The sequence below is a fragment of the Elgaria multicarinata genome, chromosome 8 (genome assembly GCF_023053635.1).
Source record: "Elgaria multicarinata webbii isolate HBS135686 ecotype San Diego chromosome 8, rElgMul1.1.pri, whole genome shotgun sequence".
NCBI classification, from domain to species: Eukaryota; Metazoa; Chordata; class Lepidosauria; order Squamata; family Anguidae; genus Elgaria; species Elgaria multicarinata.
The window spans coordinates 68,338,187-68,358,859 of NC_086178.1; the positions used below are offsets into that span (position 1 = coordinate 68,338,187).

Here is a 20,673-nt window from a genome sequence, read left to right on the forward strand (position 1 = left end):
CATTGGAGGTCCGCCATGCACTGTCCATGCAGGCTTTTAAGAAGGACTCGAAAGCATAATTATTTAATTGTGGCCTCCTTGTGATATGAGCACTGTTGCTGCTATTGCCATTGTTGCTGGTTTATCGTGTTTATGTTTTTATTGCTTTTAATATTTTAATTGTTTAATGTATTTTATTGTTGTAAGATGCCTTGCAAGGGCTTCTGTCCTGAAAGGTGGCCAAGAAATGTTTTGAATGAATGAATGAATGACTGAATGAATACATTTTCTTACTGGGAAATGGGATTGCTTCAAAGTGAAGTGGGAGCCTCTAAGTGCTGCCACCTTAATTTCCCATGAATGCCTCTGTCCAGTTTACTTGCCCTTTGTGCCTAGCCAAGCCTGCCCTTTGTGCCTAGCCAAGCCTACCCATAGTAGCCACTTTATCATTGTGCCCAGGACAGTTCCTGAAATTTCCAAATGTGCCCATGGACTCATACCCCTGGTTTAGCCTAATGAAATTTACAAAGAGGTCATTTATCAAAGTATATTTGTGTCCTATGAAGTTGTGATACTCATGCAGATGTCTCTAAATACTTTCTTTTTGTGGCGCTTTGTGTAACGGCAGGCACAAAGTGTGACATTGGCCCTATTTGGATGTAATGGTGGCCTCATGAAGCTATTTAACCATGGTTATTTAACCATGGGTTAACTTGGGGTTGTTTAACCCATGAACAACTCCTAAGCGCCCCTGCATCATGGAAACAACCTATAAGTGTTGCTTTCGTAGGTTGTTCCAAGAAATTGAGAGTGGCTCAAATCCAGTACACATTCCTGCAATTTATGGGTTAAACAATTCACAATACTATTAGAATTCAGAATCACTCAATAACCTTGTCCAGACAACACACTAAGCCATGGTTAGGCTGCTAACCCTTTCACCGCAAGTGGTTATACTGAGCATGTTTAAACCATGGTTATGTATCCACCATGTTTAGGAATGGTTCACGTGACACGCTAACTCATAATGTTTAGCTTAAAATGCTTAACCACCATGGCTTAGCATGTTATCTGAACAGGGTCATAGAAACTCACAGGAAATAAAATACTACTTCACACAACACCTATGGAATTTGATGTGAACAAATGTGACAGCTACTGATTTAACTGACTTTAGCTATGATAGCTAAGTGGAATCTCAATGTTCAGAAGCGTTATGTGAGCAGGTGAAGGCTATTGCATTAATGCAGGATTGACAGTATGGCTGGGATTAAAACCTCATAGACCTGGTTCACACATAATGGTGGTAAATCATGGGTTAATTAATGATTTGCTGAGATTGCATACTGCCTCCATTCTGAATATACAATTCCTGATCAGCTCAATTCGAGACTGGTTCATGACATCTGAACCTGGATACTATAGGTTAATCTTGGGTCAAATAACCCAAAGGTAATCTGAGAACAAACCATGGGTTAATTTTGAATTGTCTAACCAACAATTAACCCATAGTGTCTGGTTTTGGACGTCATGGAGCAACCTCTGATTGGGCCGATTGAAGGCTGCATATGTAAAATGGTGGCAGCATACGCTGTGGCATATTGTTGGCAAATTAATCCATGACTTTCTACTGTTATGAGAGAACAGGGTCATACACAGATAGGCTGGAACTCTGAAGATGTTTCATAATGTAAGAAAGCTAAGGATAGAGAACCCAGAAAGAAGGAAACTGAAGGATTCATGCAGATTATGTACTGAAAAAGGAGAAGCCTAAAGTTAGGGTAGGTGAAGAATGATGCAAAAGACAGACAGGGAAATAAGGCAAGAAGGGACTAGTTAGAGAAGGGATTCTGAAAAAAAACTTGCTTAAAGTTGGGAGGGAAAGCAGTCTACGGGCAGAGAAAGACATGAGTATGAGGAAGCCTGGTCAAGAGACAGGGTAGCTAAACGAAGCAGAACGAAGTAAGCAGTAGCTGGCAAAGCAGAAACCTGAGGAAATAATGGCTGATGGATACATTGATTTGAAGCTAGGAAAAGTCAAGGAGAGAGCAAGACTGGGCCTATGTAGAACTAGCAGGAAGTGAATGGCAGGGAAAGGAAGACAACAGTGTAGACCGGGGAACCAAGAGTCTAGGCACTTAAGGGGAATTTCTGCCATTTGTGCCTGTATACTGTCATAACAATATTGTGACTTGATAATGCAAAGGGCACAAGAAGGGCCAAAGCAATTAAGGAGAGGGGAGAAAGCTGAATTTCACATATTGATTTGAACTAACTAGCCGATTCTTTGGCTGCAGGCATTTAGCCAAATGCAATCCACCAGAGCTATGTTGTGGTCTACCAGGTGATCAACAGTTCACCCTACTTTTTGGAGTGTCAAGTACGTTTACTAAGGTTTACTCAACTGTTGGTGAGCCACTAGACATGGCAGGTGGGTTGAATTCAACTTATTAGATCTTATTAGGCTTTATGCAGGCCTGATGTAAAGTTTAGTACAGTAGTTTTGCTACTTACCTCCAATAGCTATAAGTCTGTCCCCCCTCTGTAGATCAGCAGCTGCAGCAGCTGAATTTGGTATGACAGTCTCAACAACAACATGCCCTGTTTCTCCTTCCTTAACTTGTACTTGACGAAGAGTGAGTCCAACACCTGGTGAATTTCCTTTTATTAGTTCTACCTGCAAAGGCAGATAAATGTGAACAATCACCTTCATCGTATTAACAACATTAGATTCTATAATTTACAGAGTTCACTTGGTCAACACACTCACTTTTAGAAATATGACATCTCAAATAATTTTGCCACCATAAATTTGATTACCATTAGATAAATAAAAACATTTAAAATAAATAGTCCCTATTAATAGTCAATGACATGATTTTAAGTATGTGGAACCAAATGTAATGATGAGTAATTTAAATTTAGCAAATATGCTATCACTACTGTGCCAAACTGATCTATTAAGAGTAAAATGTGACTGTCTAGATGAGCTAAAGTTACTTTCTGTCAGTTAAAATATGCATTAATACTATTTCTAAAACAGTTCTGAATTGAGATTAAAATATGTACAGTTAAAAGCACCTACATAGATTTATAAAGCCCTTGGAAGCTGGTTTTACCAAAGGGTCAATTGGGTTGAGTTGGTTCTGTGTATGCAGGATTTGAAAGTGGTGTTGCCTAGTGCTTACTTCTGAAATATCTCCTAGAACTCTGCATTAAAAAAAATTGATTTAGAAAGTAATGTCAATTATGTCTCCTCTGCCTGGAGATGGAAGAAAATGCCAAATGTATACCTGTAGTGGACTCTGATCATTGGCACAAATAAAACAGAACGTACATCTAGATGCCCCCATTTCTACTCCTTGTCATTTCTGACAAAGAGGTTTCATAAATTAGCTTAGGAGAGGGCTATACTTCAGTGGAAGAGGACATGCTTAAATTCAATCTCTGGAATCTCAGTTAATCAGGTAGCAAGACTGTAAAAGTACTTTGACTAAGATCTTGGAATCCACTGTCACTTAGAATAGACACTAACCAGTTTAAGGCAGCTTCATATGTACAACATCTTGTATTTTACCAACACCTTAGAAAACATTTTAGTTAAAAATAGTTGTACTGTTGGAATATTGGATTTATATATAAAATGGGTTTATATTTTGCTTCTCATTTTGCCTGTGCTTATTTTAGGATTGCAAAGCACTAATTTTTCAGAAGACTCAGAAATAACCTGTTTTTGTGATATGCAAGTAGTAAACTCTCTAGCAATTAACATGAATTGCCCAGGAATTCCAAGTGGCAATTACAGGAGCAGAGAAGATACAAACAACTGCAACAGCAGGCAATCAACATTTAAGAGGACAATATTTACACCATGTTAAAAAAGGGGGTCCTCAGTTATATATACAGTCCTGCTGCTGCTCTTCCAAACAGAACAATTTAGGAGAATGAGGGTGTAACTTCTGATGAATTATTCTGATTCATTGACTTTTAGTTCTTACTAAATGCAGTGATGTTTTCTCAGTCCTGAAAAAATGGGAAGGATTGATTTTCACCCTTCAATTCTGATTGACTACTGGTAGAAAAGATTCCTCTAATATGTCACTAGAGCATGAATCAATCACTAGGAAACTGTTAAAGCCATGATGAACAAGCTCACGTAACACAGTAAGTGGAGTTTGATCTTGGGAAAAATATGAGATTCTATCTGAGATATAGGATAACTAGAGTTTATCTAAACTTGGCTGTTTTATAATATTTCCCAGGAAAAGAGTAGATGGGAAGGAACCTTACCGGACGTGCACAGTGGGTTGGTGGGGGAGGATTCCCACCAAAACTCTCTAAGCTATAGAAAGTTGCCGAAACAAGGCTCTGTGCAGGTGCAGAGCCCATATGTGAGATGCACAAAGACCACGAAGAAGAACATTAAGTCATACTCATGGACAAATTTAACCATAACTCTACTAACCTTAAATTTGTGTTTAAAAACATAATTTAAAGTGAGAGAGATAACTGCACCACATTTAGTAATCTAACATTTCATCTTTCATATATGCACCTGAAAACATTGTGCTTTTGATTTTTAAATAATTTATCTTTCATGTAAGCGTTCCCAAGAATAAGAAAAGTGTGTTCAGGAAAAGCTGCAAAGACCAAGGTTGTTATGGAGATTCTGAAAAGTGTGCCATATTTTTGCCCTTTTTGTTTCTGCTTGCAAACAGAAAGGGATCTATATTTCCTTATCATTTCAAGATCACTCAGTTCTGTCAATTTCCATAATGCATCAACAAGGAACTTTTATTTCCTACTGAGGAAATTTGTTAGCCTTCAAATGTCAGCAGAAAATCATGAAGAGTAAACCTCTGCTTTCATCACTGAACTCTTGCAGCTCATATCCTTTGACCTATATACTTTAATATCCTCTAAACAGCAGTGTGGTAAAATAATTAAAAGTGAAAAGATGTTGGCATTTAAATTATTTGATAGCTTAGAAAGGAGAATGCAAAGACAGAATTGGGTTTATATGCTATTAAAATTAAGCAATACTGTTTAGAATAAAAATATATAAAAATAGATTTAATTTATGGCTTTGTTTAGATGATAAATCACTATAGCCTGCTGCTTTCTTTTTTTTTTTTACTCCCACTTCCTTGGTGCAAAAACTGAACCGCCCAGAGAGCTTCGGCTATTGGGCGGTATAGAAATGCAATAAATAAATAAATAAATAAATAAATAAATAAATAAATAAAAATAGCACAGAACTAAAAGTGAGGACATAGCATTGCCTAAAGAAGAAGAAGAAAAAGCCTTAGTATTTTATATAGGGGATTTTGAACGAACATTTTTTGCTACTCACAGCTTGCCATTTTCCAGGAATAAAAGAAACCCACATTGGTTGCATAAGCTTGGCACAGTGAATCAGTATGCTAGATACTCCAAAACACTTGAAGTTGTCATGATTTTCCTTGTCCCCACAGAAAACAACTACAACTCCCAGCATGCCTTTTGCTCAGAGCTACGACCTCCTTCCCTTCTGCTCCCGATGGGGCCTAGTAACTGAGGCAGCCAACCCAGGCGCTCTCCCTTCAGGTCCAGGATGGTGAGCCACTTCCAGATGATGACTGCCACGGCCTGATAAATCTTTCCTCCCACCAATGGCTACTGAAGCAGAAGAGTGAATGGAGAATGACTGACAGCTAAGGCTAGAATGGAATGGTGGGGGGAGTTAGTGGCTGTTGGGGAAAGTCAGTTAGTGGGGGCTGAATTAGGACTGAGAGATAGAGATGCCAGTACTACACCTCCCATCATGCCTTTGGCAGCCCTCAGGTCCCCATGTCCTCTTAGAGGCGCTTTCCTCTTCTTGTGGCTGATGCTGCTCCTTGACAGAGCATCATGGAATAGCATTGCCAAGGAGGGGAGGTAAGTGTCTGTCAGTGGACACACACAACTCCGGCCAAGTCCTGCTGGGACAGCCTCAGCCCACACTTCTTACCCACAAATTGCTCCATAAAGATCCTGTACTGAAGGGCCGGGACTGGGCCGGGCACTTGCCTCCCTTCATCAAACTTGTTTCTGGCCATGCACAGAGTGCTTCCCTTTCCTCCTTCCCTCCCTCCAAAGGGTGAAGGCTGTGCGTGTGCTTCCCTCAGTTTCAGAGAAAACCGATATAAGGATGGGGTGCCTTTGAGCATGTCCAGAGTTCGGCCTCTCAAAGATATGTTGTTATATCTAGTTATGATTTTAAAACCACACATGGCAGGTGGGAGGAGGCACCACAAATGGATGCAGCCCATTTATGTGGGTCGTTTCCTTTCATGTGGAATTGGGTTGACTGCTTGAGACTGAGCTTAGGAATCACAGTGGCTGCCAAAGGCCAGTAAGTCTGGCCTCCCACCCAAGGCATGCTGGGAGTCCCGTCCAAGGCATGTTGAGAATTGTAGGTGTAAACCTAGGTTTTTTATTAAATACTTTAAAAAATACTTAAAACCCCCAAATTCATGTTTTTAGACTTTTTTCTGATCCATGTACAGGAAGACCTGTCTGGGTGAACAGCATTAAGGCATATGTGGAGGTGGGTAAACATTTCCGGACATACAAAACACTCTCATACTTTCTGCTTTATAGGTAGAGATGATTTAGATTAATTGGCACACACACACTCAGGATCACCCACTCCAAAACACATGCACACACACATCCATTCACTCAAACAACCAGGCACCCTGTTCACCCATACACTCACACACACATGCCTTAGTCTTTCCTGCTACTTGCTTCTTCTCTTGCTGCTGCTGTTCCTCCTCTCCAGGAGAAGGCTAGATTGGCCCTGGTGGGGCTGGAGGACGCATTCCTGGAAGTCCAGGAATGCGTCCTCCAGCCCCACCAGGGCCAATCTCAGCCTTGTTCTGGGCCAGCACGATCGCGCCAGCCAAGGAGGCCAGATCGGCGCTGGGAGATGCGTTCCTAGAATTTCAGGAACGCATCCTCTGGCCCTTTTCCCTGGTAAACTGGGGCCCAGTCCCTATTGCTCCGGAGATCTCTGTTTTTCCGTAGGTCTCCGGGGTTTTCCAGGTCATCTGGTCACCCTAACATACACAAAACACTAGCCTATTATTGGAACCTTGTATCTAGGCTGCAATACAATGCAGAACGCCATACCATTGTGGTTCTGGTTGATCCCTATTTTCTTCCTCCTGTGTGCAACTGCCTTATTTTATTTGTATGCTATAGGCAGGAATAAGACTGAAAATATCCAATTGTATGCCAAAGTACCAGGGAAGTTTTGTTTGTTTATTTATTTATTTATTTTATTACATTTATATACTGCCCCACAGCCGAAGCTCTCTGGGGTTTTTGTTGGGGTTGTAATGGTTCTGCTTTTTGGGTAAGGAAAAGTAAATATATTACTTATGTTGTAAATGGTGCCCGAACATCTAATGGGACATGGTTACCTAACTTGAGTCCTTTTCCAGGATATTATATGCAGTGGATGATGAGACCTCAGTACAATTATGAGTTCACTGTCTTAGCAGGTCATTATTTTGTCTGTGCGAATAAAGCATGCGAACACCTCCCCTCAGGATGGGGAGGCATGTGTTATTACCTACTATTAGAGTGCTTGACCATCTTCCTGAAGGTAAAATCAGAAATGCTAGAATGCCAGAGAAGAAATAAAATCAAGTCCACTCACTGATGGTTAAGTGCTTGCAAGCGTATTTCCTATGTATGGTGCCACTGCTATATTAAATCTACTACTAATGCTGTCACAAATACAGAATTGAAGCAAATGGTCAGTGTTATGCAGAAAGAAATGCTTGAGTAAGAGAAAGAGAGAGAGGTTGAACTATTGATGGCAATGCAAGTTTAATCTGATTGGTGGGCCTAGAAGGCCCAAAGGGGGAAATGAGAAAACAAGGCCAGAAGCCTTGATATACTTGCTGTGAATGTAGGCTGGTTCTTGGAAGTGAACTGCATGATGGGATTGGAATAATGAATGTGCTGTAATGGTAACATTATTATATTAGTAAGGAAATGCTTAATTGGAATTTCTAACTATCAAGACCTCTTGATATAGCAGAAGACAAATAAACTAGCTTGATAAGGAGGACTGACCACACAGGTAAATCTGACATTGCCAGAAGACTTATGGGTCATCTGTTGATAAGGTATAATGAAATTTTCTTTGATCTGTTTTTGTTTTGCTTTAGAACTTTGCTAACTGCTAATTGGTTAAGATGTTACTATGTATGAATATACCTGCTTTTCACACTGCCAGTTGAGAAGTTCTTTCTCTATACAGCTGTATTACGATCAATAAAACAGAGTTGCCTTACAACCAAAGTGGATTTTTATCTTTGACACCATGCTTTTCAAAAGTAATTCAAAACCAAACAAATTACTCAGAAACTGCCTTCTTTACTTGGGTCAAGAAAACAAACACTGTTATCATTCTTTCAAACAGGTCATATTGTTTACAAAAAGAATTAGCTTTCATGCCGAGGTCACCTCTATTGCAGTGACAAGTGATTTTAGCTAATCAATTCCAAATGAAATATGGCTGTCTGCAAATAATATTTAAAACTCCCTTTTGTGTCTAACATTTAGACAAGCAACAGAGCAGATTACCATGTGAACACAGAATAGATTGTCAGCACAGCACATCTGTGAAAATATAAATACTCCCCAATTGGTTTTTAAAAGTTTTATAGCTGATTTAGGAAAAGAAACAAATTTATATCATACACTGCCTTATATTTTGTTACAAAACATGTTTTGCAATGCAATGCAATATTAAACCACCCTGACATAAAAGGACTCAGATTTCTATTGATCTACTGAACAAAAGGGAAAAGATATGGCTAGCTCTTACTTTTTAATTCTACTTCACCACATCTTTTCATAGAAAAGGGTAGCAGAACCGACTGTCAATTGGGCTATGCAAAGTTATATGTTTCGGAAGTTACAAACTATGGTTACAAACACAAGTTTAATTAGCTCCTAACCAACTGACTAACAACATATGCAGGTACCAGTTAACCAGCTCTTATCACACTGACTCAAGACACGTGCCTTCAAAGATCACTGCATGATTATTCCTACCTTAACAGCACCCATTCTCCTGTAAATACTTTAACGTTTGCCATTCTATGTTTGAGCAAAGAGAGTGCCCTAGGATCTAAAAAATCTGTACACAAGTGTTAAACACTTCCAGGTAAGGACTGTAGTTCAATGACAAAGCATGCGCTTTGCCTGCAAAAGGTTAAAGTTTCAGTCCTTGGCATTACCAGGTGGGGCTGAGAATGACCTGTGATTGAACCCCTTGGAGAACCACTTCCAGTCACTGGCCGGGTTCAGATGATCAGTGGGGAAAAATAAGCCACTGTGCATTACCAGGTGGGGCTGGGAAAGACCCACGATTCCTGCCCTGCACCTGTCATTTCCCTAATAACCCTTGCTGTAGCTCAGGATGCTGTGTTGTCCAAACCTGGGGACACTGTGCAGCAGGAATGGCTTTCAAACTATCCCACAACCCATTGCTTGAGGCTGAATATAGGTTGAGTGTGGGTTGTCGTTGAACTGTAGATTCTTGTGTTGTCTGAACCCAGCCTCAATTACAAACCATGGTTTGTTAACCATGAACAATTCACAGTTCACAACCCAACAATAAATCATGAGTTATCTTCATGGGTTGTTTGTGGGATGCTGCATTTGCTTCAATCCCTTTCTGCTTATGTGTCGGCCTTCACTTTGGTTGATCAGCCATCCTGGTTCTATTTTATTTAAAGCTCAAATGAAACTAAAAGAATAAAAGTAATTATGCTTTCTAGAAAGGCTAGTTTAAAGGGCTGAAAACACCAATCATTATTAATGGGACTATGTTCTGTCTTGTATAGAATTATGATGGCGGTGGTGGTGATGATGATGCCATGTGGGGTTCACAGAACCTTACAAAGTAACTGAGCAAATGTTAGGTCCCTGACCTAAATTTTGATGGATGGAGTGAGAGAAGACAACATAGAAAGGATCTGTGCAATTTCAACTACACACTTTGGAGGAACTCCCTTTTCCTACACCTTGCAGAAAAAAGTAGGGTTTGAAGGGAGATAGGGATTTGAACTAAGAAAGAAACAGTGCCATGTAAATTTTGTGGGAGCTCTGAGCGGAAAAGCATCAAGAAGTAAAGACAACATGAATTAAAGTCAAGGGGCTGGAGAGAAGGGGTTGGATTTGGTCTGGATTCCCCCCCCCGCGCCCATTTTGCCAGAATTAGCGTGTTTTTTTTTAAAAAAATTATCCTGTAAATATATCAATAATGACATTTAGTCCTAAATGAAGGTGTTATAGGAAAAAAATGCAACATGTAAAAATCTGATCTTTCCTCACTATACTCTGCCTTAGATAGAAGACACGGAATTTCACATTTCTGTGATTAATTAGGTTTCCTGTACTTCCTTGTGGAGAAAAGTTAGGCTTAGGGGAAAATGGCAAGGAAAATGACAAGACGAGGCTGCATATAGGTTAAGTTGTGCACAGTTGCAAAGAACTGGGTGAGAAATAATAGTATGAGAAAGAAGAATAGTAAAAGAAAGAAGGGGCGCAGTAGTGCAATTCGGAAGCACCAAAATTGGGGGAATTACTTCGTTTGCCCACCAAAAAAGGGGGGACTATTGTTTCTTACCCAGTCCTTTGCAACTGTGTGCAAATTATCATATAAGTAGCATTGTCTTGTCAATTTCTTTGTATGCTACGTACTCGACTTTGTTGCTCCAGGCAAAATTTCACATATTGGAAAGTTATATGTGTACACTTATGTTCTGACAAAAAATTTTTAGGACGGTCTGACAAAAATAAAAATAGGAACACATCTGCATACTTCTGAAGCACCAAAACAATTTTATTTATTTATTACATTTACATAAAGCCTTTTTTCCTTCAAAGAACCCAAGGCGGTGTATATAATCATCTGCCTCTCTATTTTTACATAATCCTCCAAAACAATAAAAGGTGGAGAATGAAATGGGGGTAGCGCTTGCAGTGGGGAGGGGTCCAGGGTGAAGAGACAAGATGGGTGCTGCTGTAAAGGAGTCTGAGATATGTGCTGGAAGATTGAAAGGGCAAGAACAAGTCATGAGAAGTTCAATCGTCAGTCAGGCATACCTTGGGTTCTCCCAACCCACCATGGCTTATTCACAGGGTGGCTTTGCATGATGTGCGAAGCCACCCACTGTCTATTCTGACTGGCAGCAGCTGTCCAGCATTTCAAGAATAGATGCTTCACATCACCTGTTAACTAATCCTTCTAACTGGAGATGCCAGGGATTGAACCAAGGGACTCTGCATGCACAGCATATACTCTACCACTAAACTACAGTTTCTTCCCTAAAAGTCTTCAGTCTCTGACTTTGGTTAGGTAGTAATGTCACTTAGGACAAACAATCAGATATGGCTATGTAGAATCATGAAGTGGACATGGTCATATGCAACATAAATTACAGAATGTTATATAGTCCTCAAGTCTCAGAACTATTCCCCATTGTGTTACATATACTAAGTTTTACAAAAGTGACATTTTCAAAAACGTTGGGTTCCCCCTCCCCCTTAATCTCAGTTCTCTTCTTTGATAGGATTAAAGACTGAAATGGCAGACTTCAGTAAACGCAGTAAATTGCTAACAGTGAGAGGTATTTGACTGAATCTTAGACTTTGCTATTTTCCCATTATTACAAATTTGGCGCAGCTTAAGACACCATTTCTCATTTCAGACACAGATAAATTTAATGTTACTACCACAAGTAAATATTTTAATTCAAGTCTTTGAGAAAATCACATTTTATTAGCGAATATATCATATCACATTACTACAATTTCTGTAATGAAAAAAAGACAGGCTAGCCCAATAAGTCTAGAGATCCTGGTGGGTTATGGTGTGCTGATGGCCATTTTGAGTATTCAATCCCCAGTGGGGATTGCAATGGTTTTTTGTGTCATCCAAACCCAGGCATCAGGGGTTGTTTGACCATTAAACAACCTTCAAATAATGCTACAACAGACAATGGTGGGCTGCAGTGATCATGCGAACGAGCCAAGTGATACAATGGACTACATTTTTTTGGCTAGTTTACACATAACACGAATCTATTCAGCTTTATGAGGATGAGCCAATGCAAGCCTTAATCAGGTACACTCACCCCTCCTTTCCTGCAGTGTGGTCACAAGGGGATTGTATGCTTCTGCTTCCATTTTAGTTTAACCTACAGTTTAGTGTTTCAATTCTAAAGTATGATTAATTTTAATTATGTTTAGTGAGAACAGGCCATCTTCATAACTCATGGTTTGAAGTTAGCTTGTTTCCACTAATAACTGTTAAGACTAAACACAGTTTATTCAGACAGATCTGACAAGTGGCTCGTTCTTGTAATATTAAGACCTGGTTCGCATGATCACTGCAGCATACCTATTCAAGTCAGTGCTGCCATGGATTCTCATGTCACGAATTTCCAGGATTAAGTTTTAACAGATGGCTTTCTAACATGCGAAATATCATTTAGCAGATAACATCTTAAAACCTATAGAAAGCCCCCAAGTCCTTGCTTTTTCACACATTCAGCTGGGTTAACAACAGCCTCATCTTGACAGGTTGAAAACGTGCAATCCAAATGATTACATTCTTGACACCTCATACTTGGTGACCTCACATATATAGTATTCCATCTGAAGTATATAACCTATGAAGAGTTGCACAGTAGTATTGATTCCATCTGTAGCTTGAGCATGCTTCTATTTCACTATACTTTCCTCCACGTCAACAATGACATTGTGCAGCCACAACTACATCCCCATTATATTTGTGCATTTAGTTTTCCTATGAAATGCATATTCCTTTACAATGTTGTAAGTTATTTAGAAACCTTTGGCTTTTAGTACATAGACTATGTGCAAAATTGCCCTCTTAAAACTTATATTGAACCAAGTACACAATATTCTCCATTTGCTCGAAACTGTTATGTCTGCATTGTAACTAACATTTTAAGTGATGTACTGGACAGGTTTAATAACCTAGAATCTTCAAAATCAATTATGTACCAATACGCCATAATGTCACTACTGTTTGTTGCTGTGTATCAAACTGTCTAATGTATCTTCATTGCTAATATAATAAAAACTGAAAATGCCAACCCAAGACAGATTAGTATTTTTCTAGAAAAAAATACTACAGTACACAATTGATAATAAAAATAAAAAGCTGTTTCTCCACAAACTTCTGAATGCATTTAGGTCTTCCATAACTTTATAAAATAGTTATTGTTTGAAAATATCTGGGCCTTTCTGTCAGTTGCCATTTAGGGTGTGTAATCCTTTGCATGTTGAAGAAGAAAGAAGTCCCACAACTTCCAGCATTCGCCAGGCAAACATGCTTGTAGGATTGCACCTGTAATTTATATTACACAGATTTCCATTATCCTTAATACCGTGTTCTGTTGAACTCAATGATTTCAATGGAACTGAATTCTATATGAGGCTAACTGTTTAAACTTTAGCAATGGGGAAATAGATTGCTCATTATTACTTATGCAAGCTATGTACTGTAGCTGGTGTTCCCAACTGCCTATCAGATACACCAAACATGCACTATGGATTGTTCACAAAAAACCCTACAGTGAGTAACTTGTTATCCATCTTGAGTTTGCTTGTCGTGCAAATGCACCCAATGCTTCTCTCTCTCCACTATTTCTTTTGAGATACATGTGATCCAAGAATGGCTCAGAATGCACAGTTTCCTTTGGTAAATAATATGGTGTGATGTTTCCTGAGCTAAAATTGTTTGTATAACTAGAACCTGAAGTGAGTGGTCAGTACATTCCATTACCTGCAAATACTCAACTAGGACCTTCAGTCTTGGAATGGGTAGGGATCTTACTCCATGTAAGGTGAAAGTCTACCATGCACCCCTCCCTTGTGATTTCAAGGACTCACTGTTCTTAAAATTGTCCCCTTCCAGATTGCACCAGGTATCAAAGTAGTATCAACATCAAGGCAGGGAGGAGATGCTTTGGCTACCCTGAGAATTTGATTGAAGGGCAAAGGATCAATCCCAACAATAAACAATTCACATCATGGGTTAGAGTGTTTCTTGGGTGCTTGACAGTGGCCTTAGAGATAGCTTTGTCCTCAGATATTCAGAATTGTTCCACTTGTAGAGATTGAAAGGAACATCTTGAAACCTGGATGTTCCTGCAAGATGAGTTCTAGCTTTCTTCACAACTTTTCCTTCTTCTTTCCTGGGAATAGTGGGTAAAGCCCCCTCCCTTTTTGTCATTAAACCTGGATTTTAAGAGAATAGGCTCTAGCAACTTGCCAAAGAGTTTAGTCCCCACTGGATGTAAGTGCCAGCTGGATCACTTTTAGATTCTGCATTAACTATCTAGCCCCTAAACTTGATATTCCTCTTGACTACTACTTTGGATGCTATGCTGTTAGAGCCTAGGGTGCTCAAATGTAAGCCAGCCTGGGAAAGAAAGGAAAATGGATGGAGGCATCTCATGCTGTAGCACTTGAATCAAAATTTAAAACTGGACTCCAGCTGCCAGTCTGTAAGATTCCTGGAAGATTAATTACTGTAAAATGTACTGCTAAAAGGAAAAATACAGATGACAATAGGGCATTGGAATGAGGAAGTTTATCCATAAGATCCTTTGACAGGGTATAAAATTTGCAAGCTTACTTGATTGGGTATTTTTACTTGATAGGGTGAGCCCACTCCTCTTTGGAGTAGTTTCCAGAGAAGTCTGAGTCATATTACAAAAAAAATTGAAATCCCTTTAAGACATGAGGGTTATTTGCAGGATAAAAAGCTTTACTTGGGAGTCTATCAAAAAGGCTGATGAGAAAGAGCCTGATCTACAATTGCTACATGAATTTCGGTCCCTCCCCTGGATAATGCGGCTACCCCAGTTCCTTTCTATTTATTTATTTATTTATTACATTTTTATACCAGGCATCTAGTGTCCAGGCATTCACTTTCAGAGCACTCCATGTCTTCCTCCTCCATCCTGGGAGAGATGGTTTCAAGGGGAGGCACATTGACAACACTGGGGGGCTAGTTTTGAAAGAGGTAGATTAGGTAATTGACCACTAAGCTGTGGCATCTTGGCAACCTAAGTAAACTGAAAGGCTCTATGTTTCAATGAATCTTTTGTCTCTAAACACCCAGAACAGGTGTGGAAGGAGTCATAGCTGTCTCTTTGATGTTTCTTGCTCTGATGAGAATACTTATGGACCAATTTGCTGCATTTTATGTAGCAGCAACAAACACTCCCTATTAGGAGGCTACTGAGAGAAAGGGCAGGGCTATCCTTTGAGGAACTGCCTGTGCTTTTAAAGCATTCATCCCTCTTGCTCTCTTTTGTTCTAGTTTTCCTTAGTCATTAAACTTCCAAGCCAGGCTAAGGACTCTGCATAAAACCATGTCCTGCCATTAGGAGAACTGTGTCCTATGGAGCGATTAGAATCCACAGTAAGATTTACAGAAGAAGGCCCCAACAATCCAAGACGGCATCCTGAAGCATCAGCAGTTCACATGCAGAGGTTCCTCTAAGTAGGTATCAGCAGAAGCTTGGATAATGGTAGGGTAAAAAAAAAAGTGGAGAAATCCCATGGAATGGGCTTCTTTAGCAAGATAGGCGTTACCAACTGCTTTCCTGTTCAACATTCCTTGCCCAGGAAGGAGGGGTTGGAGCCTCAGTGATCGTCCCTCCCAAACAGCTGGCTACTCACACTTATCCTACTTAGCTTGCCCTGCCTAACTTCATTAAGGAGGACCTCAGGTGAAGTGAGAGATAGAACTGATGCAGTCCATAGAATCATAGAATAGCAGAGTTGGAAGGGGCCTACAAGGCCATCGAGTCCAAGCCCCTGCTCAATGCAGGAATCCACCCTAAAGCATATCTGACAGATGGTTGTCCAGCTGCCTCTTGAAGGCCTCTAGTGTGGGAGAACCCACAACCTCCCTAGGTAACTGATTCCATTGTCGTACTGCTCTAACAGTCAGGAAGTTGTTCCTGATGTCCAGCCGGAATCTGGCTTCCTTTAACTTGAGCCCGTTATTCCGTGTCCTGCACTCTGGGAGGATCGAGAAGAGATCCTGGCCCTCCTCTGTGTGACAACCTTTTAAGTATTTGAAGAGTGCTATCATGACTCCTCTTCTTCAGGCTAAACATGCCCAGTTCTTTCAGTCTTTCCTCATAGGGCTTTGTTTCCAGTCCCCTGATCACCCTGGTTGCCCTCCTCTGAACACGCTCCAGCTTGTCTGTGTCCTTTTTGAATTGTGGAGCCCAGAAATGGACGCAATACTCTAGATGAGGCCTAACCAGGGCCGAATAGAGAGGAACCAGTACCTCACGTGATTTGGAAGCTATGCTTCTATTAATGCAGCCCAAAATAGCATTTGCCTTTCTTGCAGCCATATCGCACTGTTGGCTCATATTCAGCTTGTGATCTACAACAATTCCAAGATCCTTCTTGTTTGTAGTATTGCTGAGCCAAGTATTCCCCATCTTGTAACTGTGCCTTTGGTTTCTATTTCCTAAATGTAGAACTTGGCATTTATCCCTATTAAATTTCATTCTGTTGTTTTCAGCCCAGCACTCCAGCCTATCAAGATCACTTTGAAGTTTGTTTCTGTCTTCCAGGGTATTAGCTATCCCACCCAATTTGGTGTTATCTGCAAATTTGATAAGCGTTCCCTGCATCTCCTCGTCCAAATCATTAATAAAAATGTTGAAGAGCACTGGGCCCAGGACTGAGCCCTGCGGTACCCCACTCGTTGCCTCCCCCCAGTTTGAGAAGGTTCCATTGATAAGTACTCTTTGAATCCGATTCTATAGCCAACTGTGAAACCACCTAATAGTTGTTCCATCTAGCCCAATTAGCTAGTTTGTTAATCAGAATATCATGGGGCACTCTGTCAAAAGCTTTGCTGAAGTAAAGATATATGATGTCCACAGCATTCCCACAGTCCACAAGGGAGGTTATCCTATCAAAAAATGAGATCAAATTAGTCTGACAGAATTTGTTCCTGACAAATCCATGTTGGCTTCTAGTAATCACTGCATTGATTTCAAGGTGTTTACAGATTGACTTCTTTATAATCTGCTCCAGAATTTTCCCAGAGATGGATGCCAGACTGACTGGTCTGTAGTTCCCAGGTTCCTCCTTTTTGCTCTTTTTGAAGATAGGGACAACGATAGCCCTCCTCCAGTCGTCCGGCACCTCACCCGTCTTCCATGATTTTGCAAAGATAATTGACAAAGGTTCTGAGAGTTCTTCTGCTAGCTCCTTCATTACTCTAGGATGCAGTTCATCGGGCCCTGGAGATTTGAACTCATTCAAGGAAATTAGGTGTTCTTTGACCATTTGTTTATCAATCTCAAACTGCAATCCTGCCCCCTCAACTTCTGCTTCACTTTTTCCAGGGCTGTCATAGACCCGCTTTTGGGAGAAGACTGAGGCAAAGTAGGAATTGAGCACTTCAGCCTCTTCTTTGTCATCAATTTGCCATCCTCATTAAGCAGTTGAACCACCATTTCTTTCCTCTGTCCTCCAGAGTTCCCGTAACTGCCACTTTATCCACTAAGTCATCCCTATTGGTCAATATCAAGTCAAGGATTGCTGATCCTCTAGTTCCTTCTACCACTTTCTGTAGAAGAAAGTTATCACCCATACATGTCAGGAATTTCTTAGAAGGGCCGCTTTTGGCAGTATTGGTCTCCCAACAGATATCAGGGTAATTGAAGTCCCCCATCACTACTACATCACACTTCCTTGAAACATTGGTAATTTCTCAAAAGTTTCATCCTCGTCTTCTCCTTGATTGGGTGGTCGGTAGTAGACTCCGATTATCATGTTCTTTTTATTTCTTGCCCCATTTATTTTAATCCAGATGCTCTCGACAGGGCTCCCAGTCTGATCCGCCTGTATTTCTGTGCAGGGATAGGTATTTTTAACATATAGTGCAACTCCACCTCCCTTTCTATTTCTTCTGTTCTTTTTGAACAAGTTATATCCTTCAATTGCTATATTCCAGTCATGGGAGTCATCCCAAGTTTCAGTTATACCTATCAAGTCGTATTTGCCTTCATGTAATAAGAGTTCAAGTTCATTCTGTTTGTTTCCCATGCTCTGGGCATTAGTATATAGACACCGAAGACCATGTGTTTTATAGTCTGGCTTTGTTCCTACATTGTTGCGGACACTATTTTGGGGCACTATTGGAGCTGTTCTCTGTACTGTGGTGCATTGGCCTTCATCCATTGTTGCCTCGAAGTTTACGTCTCCCGCCCCCGTAAGATTCAGTTTAAAGCCCTCCTGATCAAGTTCTACATGCTGTGGCTGAACACATTCTTTCCAGCCTTTGTGAGGTGCAACCCATCCCTTGCCAGAACTCTTCAGTTGTTTATCTTGGAGAGGCTCAAACTGGCCTCAAAAAGCAGAAAAAGACAGGCCTTGCAAAAGAAACCACTCCCTTGAGATGAAGTTATCAATCTTAATTTTGCCTTTGATCAACCCAGGAAGAGTGACTTCCCAATAGTCCATTAATATCTTGATCCAGTTTAAGCATTTTTTCAACTGGCATTCAGCAAATAGTACTTCATCAACATAATACTTTACATTATGAATAATCTATCGGGGTAATTGCTTACCCAAAAATATAGCAGAGTGCGAAATAGCAGCAGCGTAGAGTCTGGAAATGGTTTCAGCTTGAATTTAGGAACAAAAAGAAGCACTCACGGTCTTTGGTCAGTAAGAAGCTTTACTGACACTAAATAAATTACTTACAGAATAAATGGTCATATATACAGTCCTTTCACCAATAGTACAGCAACAACGTAGCAGTATAACATCAGCAGTAAGTTCCAGCAGTAAGTTCCAGCAGTAGGTTCCAGCAGTAAGTTCCAGCAGTAAGAAGCCATACAACATGGACTTCTTAAATACACTTTTCTCCTTGGCCCAATTAACCAATAGTCTCTTCATCTTGTACATCTCGTACCGCACGTAGGCCAGGGAAGAATCTGCTTCATACTGGACTTCTCCTGGCAGAGACAATCTGGCCAAGGACATCTTTTTAACTCTTTAGAGTCCTTTTCCTTCTGTGGTTAAAAACCTAACCACAACACCCTTTCATTTTTAACTACAGAAAAAATACAATTTACATTTCATTACATTTCACCTGTAAGAAATCAACTTTACATGTTTACAACAATCTCAACATTGTGTACATTTTTCTGTGTGTTACATTTCCCAGAGACTTATTTATATGTAAGCTTTTCTTTTCTTCTTCTTCCAAGCACTGTTGAAAAACTTTGTGCTTTGGGGCGTTGAACTACTTTGCAATCTTCCAACTTGCAAACTTTCAGCAATTTTAAAACTTTCTGCTTCTGGCTTTTTAGGTAATTTCCTTTGGAAACTTTTCTACCTCTACACCAAGGTAACACCTAACTTTCCCCAGAGACTTCAGTTTCAACCCTTCCTGCAGCTTTGGGCTGAGTTTTCTTGAATGTGGTCTTGGGAACTCCCTGCCACCAGTAGACGAACCACTAGCTCCACAATCATGTACTCTTTTGCTTGCCCCTTTGCATACAGACACGTGTGTTTGAAAACACCCCCTTTCAGTTTTCGCTGCCTGAAAACACTTTTCTTGCTCTTGTTCAGACAATTTCAACACATCACTGTAACACTCTCAGGTTCAGACTTCACATAACACACACTGAATTCATCTGAATACTTTAAAGGTGGAATTCCTTTGTTTTTTCTTTGTGAACGACGAGGTACACTGGAAATTTCTTCCTCCCTTTCATTTCCCTCCTCCCTTCCACTTTTGGGAGTGGAAACACTTTTCTCAGAGATGTGAGGGCTCTGAGAAGTTAACCCCTGAGTTACTGTTTTCTCCTGGTTGTTCACGGTTTCTAACAGAACTTGGGAACCTTGTATCCTGTCCCAACCTGCCTCCTGAAAAGTAGCAGACCTAGAAACAACCACCTTCCCATGACTTAGGGAAAAACGCCAAGATTTGGATTGCATGCCAGAATAACCCACAAAACGTAATTTCACAGACTTGGTTTCACCTTTAGATCTTTTGGACTTTGGGATATGCACGTATGCCCAAGACCCCCATGTTCTCAAGTGAGACAAATCTGGCTTTGAACCAAAAAGTAAACAGTAAGGCGAACTGCCTGTAACCCTGCTCCAGGTTCTATTACACAAATAGTTTGCGGTTAAAAATGCTTCTCCCCACAAATCTTGCTCAGCGTTTGCATCAGCCATGAGAGAATCTTTCTTCATTTGAAGTACTCCAATTCTTCTCTCAATTGACCCATTTTGAAAAGGAGTTTGGGGATCTATTAACCTGTGTGTGATTCCTGTTTTCCTAAACCACTCACAGAACCTTCCAGAAACAAACTCACCCCCACGGTCCGACTGCACAGAAATAATGGGCTTGTTAAAGAACTTTTCCGCCCAAGTTTTCCAATCCCTAAAAGTTTCAAAAGCTTCTGATTTTCGCTTCAGTAAATAACACCAACTAAAGCGTGTGTAATCATCCAGAATTACAAGCACGTAACTGGATCCCCCTTGTGTAGGCGTGAATGGCCCTACCAAGTCAATAAACACCAGTTCAAAAGGCTTTTGTGACACCCTGTCACT

General features: G+C 40.4%; 1 protein-coding gene across 1 annotated transcript in view; it reads right to left on the bottom strand.

Moving 5' to 3' along the window:
* Positions 1–20,673, bottom strand: part of PDZD8 (PDZ domain containing 8) — a 69,746-nt gene that overhangs the window by 6,392 nt on the left and 42,681 nt on the right. Inside the window, exon 4 of the mRNA XM_063132707.1 lies at positions 2,494–2,656. Coding sequence (XP_062988777.1) covers positions 2,494–2,656 — 163 coding nt within the window. The remainder of the gene's footprint in view (positions 1–2,493; positions 2,657–20,673) is intronic.